At 33.3% G+C, this 9,552-nt stretch overlaps 1 protein-coding gene and 1 long non-coding RNA gene across 2 annotated transcripts; one reads left to right on the top strand and one right to left on the bottom strand.

The window, feature by feature from the left end:
- On the top strand, positions 2,732–5,699 carry LOC104710491 (protein AUXIN SIGNALING F-BOX 2). Its single transcript, XM_010427102.2, has 3 exons — positions 2,732–3,775; positions 4,111–4,606; positions 4,690–5,699. The coding sequence occupies exons 1-3, from the start codon at positions 3,324–3,326 to the stop codon at positions 5,467–5,469; spliced, it is 1,728 nt and encodes a 575-aa protein (XP_010425404.1). The 5' UTR covers positions 2,732–3,323; the 3' UTR covers positions 5,470–5,699.
- LOC104710492 lies at positions 6,566–9,546 on the bottom strand. Its single transcript, XR_755017.2, has 3 exons — positions 8,427–9,546; positions 7,189–8,006; positions 6,566–6,899 (listed from the first exon to the last, which is right to left on the bottom strand). It is a non-coding gene; the product is annotated as an uncharacterized LOC104710492 (long non-coding RNA).

The following is a 9,552-nucleotide window of genomic DNA, read 5'->3' on the forward strand; positions in this document are numbered from 1 at the left end:
ATCAATAGAGTGAAACCAGCAAATTACGGCTAGGCAATGATTTTTAGAAACTGCAATTATGGTTAATTGGGGGTAATAATGAAAATTTGACATAGGATTATATAAAGGGAAGAGAGAGAGAAATTAAGTGGTGGTCTTCACATGGCAGCCATTTTTTAGAATATGATGAGATGCAAGAGAGGAGTGGACCTATCCACAAAAACAACAATGCGCATCCACCACTCTTCCCCTTTTATATCCATACATTCATTCTTGCATTAGCATATCATAAGATTTTACAAAGAGAAAAACATGTCTTGACAAAATTAGACATGTTTCGCAATTAGATTTTCAATATCCACTGGACGATTTTAACTTTTCTTATTACTAAAATGCTTACCAATCACCCAATTATTATTATTTTTGTTTACTTCACAAGTTGTATGTTTATTTGCGGGTTGTGCAAATATAAGCTCAATGTCTATACATATTACATAGTTAAGATTATGAATACATGGTTAAGTGATTTAGGCTTGCACAATAATATTGAACTGATGGTTTCTCATGGTAAAAAAAGAAAAGTTAGCTAACTTTTTTTTTTAATTAGATGTGATGTTTAAGTTCATATTTATATTTTGACAAAAAAATTATATTTATAAATGTAAAAAATGTTAGGTTTAATACTCTAATTTAGTTATTGGCTTATTGCTAACTAATTAATTAGTATTTTATCAATTACTTTCTCTAAAAACAACTAAACAAAAGTTTGGTGGTAAGAGGCAAGGAAGTGACTATTCTCTTTCAACCAATAATAATACTTTTGTTTTGTGTGCTCCCTTTTGTAATTATATGCAAGTGGGTCTATAATTGAGTTTGATTATGAAGGCTACACCCATCTTTTTTTCTTTGTTTCTTTTTTTTTTTCTCATTATTTTTCCCAACATACATTTTTCTTTGTATTTTCACGTTAAAGTTTTATTGGCCAAGGATGGTTGATGTGTTTAGTGAGTCTTTAGATTTTTATTGGCCAAGGATGGTTGATGTGTTTAGTGTGTGAATAATGTTTTTGACAGCATTGGTGTGAATAATGAATATACATATGATTATCTTTTTACAATTCTCTATTCTCAAGTAAAACAATTGTTCTTTTGCTTTCTTAATCGTACAAAATTAACTATAATTGTAGGATTCCTTCACATTTTCTTCATGTATCATTTAATATTTCAGCCGACCATTTCAAGTTTCAACCATGTGTGCACTGTTTTTTTTTTTTCTCATATATTTACCTTACCTAGCATATTCATTTCAATTGCTGCCACCATTTATTAACCTAATTTTGTTTGTTATATATATATTTTTAATTTGATTGGCGTTTGGATTTATTTGGTAAGGAAAAAAAAAGAATTTTATACTAAATTTGCCAATGTCATCACCTACTGACTACGTATCTCCACGGATGGTGTATGTCCTCATAACCAGACAAATTTAGCCAGCCTTGCTTTTTTGGTTTTCCTCCTTTATACACCAAAATTAATTAAAAATTAATAGAATTCAAACTGTGATTTGTGTTAAGATTAATAAAATTCAAATTGTGACTTTGTGTGATTAACTACCTCGTTTCTGAAATACAAAGCTCTGAAAAAGTATCACTAATAATAAGTGCCAAATAGATGGTTTGTGCAAGAGCTAAGATCCTATCTCATTGAGGATCATATAAAACATGTAAAATAAACATATGAACATCCTCGTTTGAATAACCGATTGTCAATACTTTTAGATGGATTACATCAAATTCGATCCTATAAAATATTTTTAGACAAATTTATTTTGTTTAGTGATAAACTTTACAATTTTTTTAGATATACTAAACTTTACAATATAAATTACATTATCTTATTTTTAGTAATTTAAACATTAAAACGAGCTAAACTAACATGACAAGATGGATAGAAAAATAAGAATTGAACGACAACATTAACATGTAACTCTTTGATATCAACTGTTGTAAAGAAATCTAGATTGTTTTAAAATTTATTGTCATGATAAATTTAAGAAAGAAAGAAATCTTTACCAATCCAGCTAAAGAGAATAAAGAATTTTCAGCTAAAATTTTAAGTAGTTTAGTATTACTATATATACATAAAAAAAAAACATGCATGTTTTTGTAAACTCAATTTTTTGTTGTATGTTGTTGAAAAAAAAGAAGTTTTTAATAGGTTAATTAAAGAGATGAATGAGTTAATTAAGGTGCATAGTCTTTAAATAATCACTAATCAATCTCTAATCACTAACTAGCTTGCATAATTGATAATTATTAACTAACTACTACTACATTGTAGCAGTACACATCTTATAATGACTTTTTTTTTTTTTTCTTCTGCAAGTACATAAAATCTCGCTTACTTGCCACACGTCAACAATGGCATATCCTCGTGATTAGACCTAAACTCCAAGGGCAATTACAAATGCCCCATTAAGTCTGACACTACTACATCACCTTCTTTTTTTTTTTTTTTTTTTTTTNCTTTCGCGAATGGCCTCGTAACCAGTGATAAGGACACATGCATGCCATTTCCCATCAACGGTCAAGATTCCTCACCTTCGTCTCTGCTTCAAACTACTCTCGATCGTTGGATTATATCTCTAAACCTAACTATGGTTTCAGAATCTCTTTAACCACGGTTTGTTTCGGTCAGCCAGGTAGGGGCCCCTGTGATGTGCTTCTTCTTTGGTTTTTAAGACTTTTTTTTTAATTTTATTTTCCATTACCACCACCAAGTCATCGAGACAGAAGAGAGAGAGAGAGAGAGAGAGTTTTGTTCTTCTTCTTCTTCTACTTCTTCTGAGCTTTTGCTTTGGTTACGTGATCTCTCTCATCAAAATCTTCTGAATCATCATCTCATCATCATTAGTTTCTTGATTTTTTTTGTTTTCATTTTTCTTGTAAGCTTTCTTTTGTTTCAAGAAAACAAAGCAAAGCTTTCTATTTATTGGTGTTCAGATTCTACAGATCTATTATTTGATTCTCTCTATATCATTGTCAACGTATTTCTTCTTCTACTTCCTTTTTTTTTGTAATCATCACAGTTTTTTTTTTCTTCTTGTAAGAATCTTTTTGAGAATTTGTTCATTCTTTTTTTTTTTCTTTCTCAAATTGATTTGTGTTCTTTCTTGAATCTGTTCTTCATAGATCTAGTTTTTGTTTTTAAGCTAGATCTAAAACACCTCTCTAGATCTGGTGTGTGTTCTTGAGCTCTTATGGTGTTGAGTCAAAGTCAAGTGAATTGACTCTAGTTCAAGATCTAGTGATTTTGTGGATCTTGCTGCTGAAGTTACTTGGAGAGATGAATTATTTCCCGGATGAAGTAGTAGAGCACGTCTTCGACTTTGTAACATCACACAAAGACAGGAATGCTATATCTTTGGTCTGCAAATCATGGTACAAGATTGAGAGATACAGTAGGCAAAAAGTGTTCATTGGGAACTGTTATGCAACTAATCCAGAGAGGTTGCTTAGGAGATTCCCATGTCTGAAGTCTCTGACTTTGAAAGGAAAGCCTCATTTTGCGGATTTCAATTTGGTTCCTCATGAATGGGGAGGTTTTGTGCTGCCTTGGATTGAGGCTTTAGCTCGGAGCCGTGTTGGTCTTGAGGAGCTTAGGTTGAAGAGGATGGTTGTTACTGATGAGAGTCTTGAGCTGCTCTCGCGTTCTTTTGTGAATTTTAAGTCTTTGGTGCTTGTTAGCTGTGAAGGTTTTACTACCGATGGTCTTGCCTCCATTGCTGCCAATTGCAGGTATCATTTTTCTTTCTTTCTTGTGTGTTAGAAGTTGTAACTTTGTTGTGTAAGCTTTAGTTTTGATATCTGACTATAAAGCTTGACTATAGCTGCTATGTTTCAATATCATTGCACATTGCTTTTGGTCCAACACTAGTATCCAATTTACAGTTAAGGATCAGTATATTTGTTTTGAAGTAATAAAGAACTATGCAAATAAGGTCGAGTAACCAGTTTGGTTATTGCAATGGTTGCTCTTGGCTGTGAGTTAAAAATGTCTTAAAGGTTTTAAGTCTATTTGTATTGGTTATGTTATGTAACTCTGTTTTTAAGAAATTATGTTTTCTTTGTAGGCATCTTCGGGATCTGGACTTGCAAGAGAATGAAATAGATGATCATAGAGGTCAATGGCTAAGTTGTTTCCCAGACACTTGCACGACCCTTGTCACGCTAAACTTTGCGTGTCTCGAAGGAGAAACCAATCTGGTGGCTTTAGAGAGGCTTGTTGCTAGATCTCCAAACCTGAAGAGTCTGAAGCTAAACCGTGCAGTTCCCCTAGATGCACTCGCAAGGTTAATGTCGTGTGCACCGCAGATGGTTGACTTAGGAGTAGGGTCGTATGAGAATGACCCAGATTCAGAGTCTTACCTGAAGCTCCAGGCTGCTATAAAGAAATGCACCTTGTTGAGGAGTTTGTCTGGTTTTCTAGAGGCTGCTCCTCACTGTCTCTCAGCTTTCCACCCAATATGTCATAATCTCACCTCCTTGAATCTTAGTTACGCAGCTGAGATTCATGGCAGCCATCTCATTAAGCTTATTCAGCATTGCAAGAAACTTCAACGGTTATGGGTAAGCTAATACTATATCCTTTGTAAAAGATATGAATCCACCAGATAGATTTTTATTTGTAATGGTTTGATGTTTTCTTGCAGATATTGGATAGTATAGGTGACAAAGGGCTTGAGGTTGTAGCTTCTACATGCAAAGAGTTACAAGAGCTTAGGGTTTTTCCATCTGATTTACTCGGTGGGGGCAACACAGCTGTGACCGAAGAAGGTCTAGTTGCAATCTCCGCAGGCTGCCCTAAGCTTCACTCGATACTCTACTTCTGTCAGCAGATGACAAACGCAGCTCTCGTAACCGTTGCTAAGAACTGTCCAAATTTCATCAGGTTCAGGCTCTGCATCCTCGAGCCAAACAAGCCTGATCACGTTACATCTCAACCACTAGACGAAGGGTTCGGAGCAATCGTCAAAGCCTGCAAGAGCCTGAGACGGCTTTCCCTCTCAGGTCTCCTCACAGACCAAGTCTTCCTCTACATCGGGATGTACGCGAACCAGCTCGAGATGCTCTCCATAGCATTCGCAGGGGATACGGACAAAGGCATGCTCTACGTGTTGAACGGTTGCAAGAAGATGAAGAAGCTAGAGATCAGGGATAGTCCGTTTGGGGACACGGCGCTTCTTGCTGATGTGAGCAAGTATGAAACAATGCGATCCCTTTGGATGTCGTCATGTGAAGTCACGCTCAGCGGATGCAAAGGGCTCGCAGAGAAAGCGCCGTGGCTCAACGTTGAGATCATAAACGAGACCGATAACAACCGGATGGAGGAAAACGGACACGAGGGAAGACAGAAAGTGGATAAGTTGTATCTGTACCGGACTGTGGTTGGGACAAGAATGGATGCGCCGCCATTTGTTTGGATTCTCTAGGTCCTCTTTTTTTCTCCGACCAAACATGGATGGGGGAGCTCTGGTTCAATGCTTCTGGTCTTTCTGAGAATCTGATTGGTCGTGTTCCGTTAATGTGTCCTTCCCGAATTAGGTGTACTTTTTGTTTTTGTTTTTCTTTAAATTTTAAGACAAAGAACTGATTCTTCTGTGAAAGCCATTCTGTTTTTGTTTTTGACTTTCCTCTGGTGATTTATTGTTCTTTTTTACAAGTGCTTGTCTTTTTTAATAAGCTTTTTAGATTAGGTTAAATTAGTTTTTTTTTACCTTGCTAGGAATATACAAAATAAAGAAGAAAAAACTTGTACATAAAATAGAATCAAGTATTAATCATAGTATTTTTTGAGATTAAGATTAATGATTTCCCTTGTTTTCTAATATTTTTTTGTTGTTTTTGTTTTATACTCCCTCTGTTTCAAAATATGGATGTTTTAACTAAAACACGCAGATTAAGAAAATTTTACTTTTAACAAGTTCAATCACAAAAATAATACTACATAATATATAATACTAGGAATTTAACCGCCCGTATTGTTTTTGTTTTATACTCCCCCCGTTTCAAAATATGGATGTTTTAACTAAAACACGCAGATTAAGAAAATTTTACTTTTAACAAGTTCAACCAATTAGAAATAATACTACATAATATATAATACTAGGAATTTAACCGCGCTACACGCGGTCGAATTGTTTTAAGAAATTTTATGTATTTTTTAATATATCTTATTCTTTTGGTCACAACATAAGAGTATGAAATTATATATGCTTTCAGAAATATGAGCTTTCATATAGTTTACAATAAAATATAGACTAAAAAGGAAAATTTAGAAGAACTGAGTTGGTTATTTCATATACATGAGATTGAAGGGCCTCAAATTTTTCATCACGTTTTGTGAACACATTTCACATTTAAAGTTTTTTTCTTTGTTCTACTTGGCTATTTTCCTCTCTTTAGAAAATCATTTCATTGGTTTGGAGCTAGTAAATTGAATATTTGTAATAAATTTAAATTCAACCGAAAATAAATGAACAAAAGTAAGAACAACTTATAAATATTGAACCCAACTTATTTCTTAAGAGGTTTAAACTATGTCTTATGGAAAATATAACAAAATAAGAAACTCATGAACCTTCAATATGCCCATCTATCTAATGGTGATTTTACTCGCTTCCCGGTCCTGATCTTTCTTAAAAAGGATGAAGACAATTCCATCTTTACATGACTCGCTTCTCGGTCATGAATTACTTTTGACCCTTGTACTTAAAATTCTTTAGGAAACACTTCATTTCTTTCTGGATTAAAGAAAGTCATATGAAAAGGGCAAGAGAACTATGAAATTTACATAATTGAGAACGTTGATTGGATGACATGAACTCTGAGCTTTCCTGGCATAGGCTCGATTACACCACGACTGAAGAAAAACAAACATTAGCATGAATCATAAATTATTGGATGAAAGTTATGTACGCACAATATTCAAGTAATTGTTCACTTGAATATGTCAGAAGGAAACTAATAAACCTTCCTAATGAAGCTTGAACTTGTTACATATTCTACTTTAATTATAGTAGGATTAATTCGAAAGAGTAATAATAAGCAGGTTTTGGACATGAGGTCCTGAACTTAAGCATTTTTTAACTACAGTAGAGCAAAGTGAAAAGGCATTATATGCTTACAAAATTGGTTTACATCTAACTTACCCCATAAACCATGAGGATTCACTTGAGCTTGATATTCATATGATCATGTTCATTGAATAACCTGCACGTATGCCAATTGTTTCGTCCCATCTTAAAGTTATGTGATGTGTCTAAACATATAAATGAGGCAATGAAAACCAAACTAATACAAATGATATAACATAGTTCTTAACTCTTTCTACTGTATACCATAATGTACATGGAAATTAAACAAAATCAAATACCGAGATATATAATATCATCTCGATTTTAGTATTCTTTGGAGAACTAAATTCTACATAGACATAACCATAGAGTAAAATAATCTCTAGTTCAACATGGAAACAAATAGCTGATCTAGCTATGAATGTTTATGGATTCATGTAGCTTGAAGTTTGATAACAGATCATAACAGAAAAACTGGAAGACCTATTATTTAAAGACCCAAAAAGCTACCTAGAACGATGTAGTATACTTTTATTATAAAAAGCAGGCCAATTACTCATTGGAGTTGTTACTTAGAGCCTCAACATAGAATATATACTGAGCGAACCAACAAAACCACCAACTATGAAATAAGTTGCCCCGACTTGAGCTATAACGGTAAAGCAGATATGTTCTGGTAGGAGACCAAAACTATATACAAACCATGTATGACAGCGTCGACACATGTGTTATGAGGAGGGATACTTAAATCATACATTGATACATAAACAAACATACATACATCTGATTTAAAAGAAGTAAAGAACCGAACAAAAATCTAATTAAGAAAGAGACATACCCAAATTTAGTGAGAGTATTTCACCCAGATCCTCTAGCTTCAGCCTTCCTCTTTTCTGAAAATTAACAATTTCAATGAATTAGATATAACTATTAATACATGTATACAATACGCATATATATATATATATATATATATGTCCATACACATGTGATTATACTGATTCAAGCCGAAGATGAAAATCATAAACAAAGAAAAGGTAAAGACCTTCATAACTCAAAAAAAATGACTAAAACCTAGCCGCCGTTCATCAGATTGAACACTGAACATTGAAGAGAGAAAGGAAATTGTGAAGAGAAAATTCATCTAGTCCTATATAATCCATGTAAGTAAAGAGAAATTTTAGAGTGAAAGGAAATTGTAAGAGGCATGAAACGGGAGGAGATGACATTATATAGGACTTCAACTTACACTTATTGAATAAAAAGTAGTGGGACTTCAATTGAAAGAGACAACATTGAAAGACTTGAATTACCGTTTTAGAGGAAGACGTTACGATGGAGATGGAAGTCAGGAAAGACAGCGAAAGGGTGTGGAGGATTGTTGAGGGACGCTTCAGGTCGCACAACGGCGGACGGCGGAGTGGAGCTTCCTGGAGAAAGATTTTATTTCAACATCATATAAAACATGTATTATTATTGGATTGAGCTTTTACAGAAATATGAAATTGGGCTTTTAAAGAAATATGAAACACAAAAAAAAAAAAAGAATTGCTTAGTGGGTTGTGTCAAAAATTTGGCCTTATTAAATAGAGGGAGTGGCTGATGTGGCAGCACCAGGAATGAGTAAAATTAACTTTATATATATAAATTAAAATAATCTAAAAGTTGCATAGAAATTTGAAAACATCCTATATTATGAAACAAAATTTTTTTCCAAACCAACTTATATTTTGAAATGGAAGGAATATAATTTTTTATCATTTACAAAGTTTGTTAGGGGTGGGAATAATAATCTTAACGTTTTGATGCTAACGTCAAAATAATTGAGATCATTGAGACTTGAGGTCTAGAATCTACCCCACCCAATCTCTGCATCAAAAATCACAATCATCAAATCATAAGATAACATCAATCTAATATGATAGCGTGGGGTCATGCATCATAACGTTTGATGATTGAGTATCACCAAATTTCTGCTGCAAAGAAACTTTCGTTACGTGATTGAGATAAAAAGATAGGAAATTTGACAATTTTTTGCCTGAACTTTGTTTAGGAATAAGCTTATAATCGGCCCAATTAATAAGGGCCGATTAATATGTATGTAGTATGTTCCATTTGAGATCCACCGGCCGGTACTTCTTTGGACAAAACACAAATCGAACGGCTGGAAAAATCACATACTTGGAAAACAAACACAATGTTTTTGTATTTTTCATTACATTTAAAATAGAATACAAGGTAATCGATATGAATTTTTATAAAAATTAATATTTAAAATCACAGAAACCCAAAAATTTATTTTTAAAATAATAAATCATTTTTGTATATTTGTAAAAAATAGTGGTTTTGTTTATTTATATTATATCACTAGAAACTAGAATAATACTCCTTTTTTTAAAAAACCTATGGCGACATCCTGTTTTTTTTTTTTTTTTTTTT

The sequence above is a fragment of the Camelina sativa genome, chromosome 9, assembly GCF_000633955.1.
Source record: "Camelina sativa cultivar DH55 chromosome 9, Cs, whole genome shotgun sequence".
Lineage (NCBI taxonomy): Eukaryota > Viridiplantae > Streptophyta > Magnoliopsida > Brassicales > Brassicaceae > Camelina > Camelina sativa.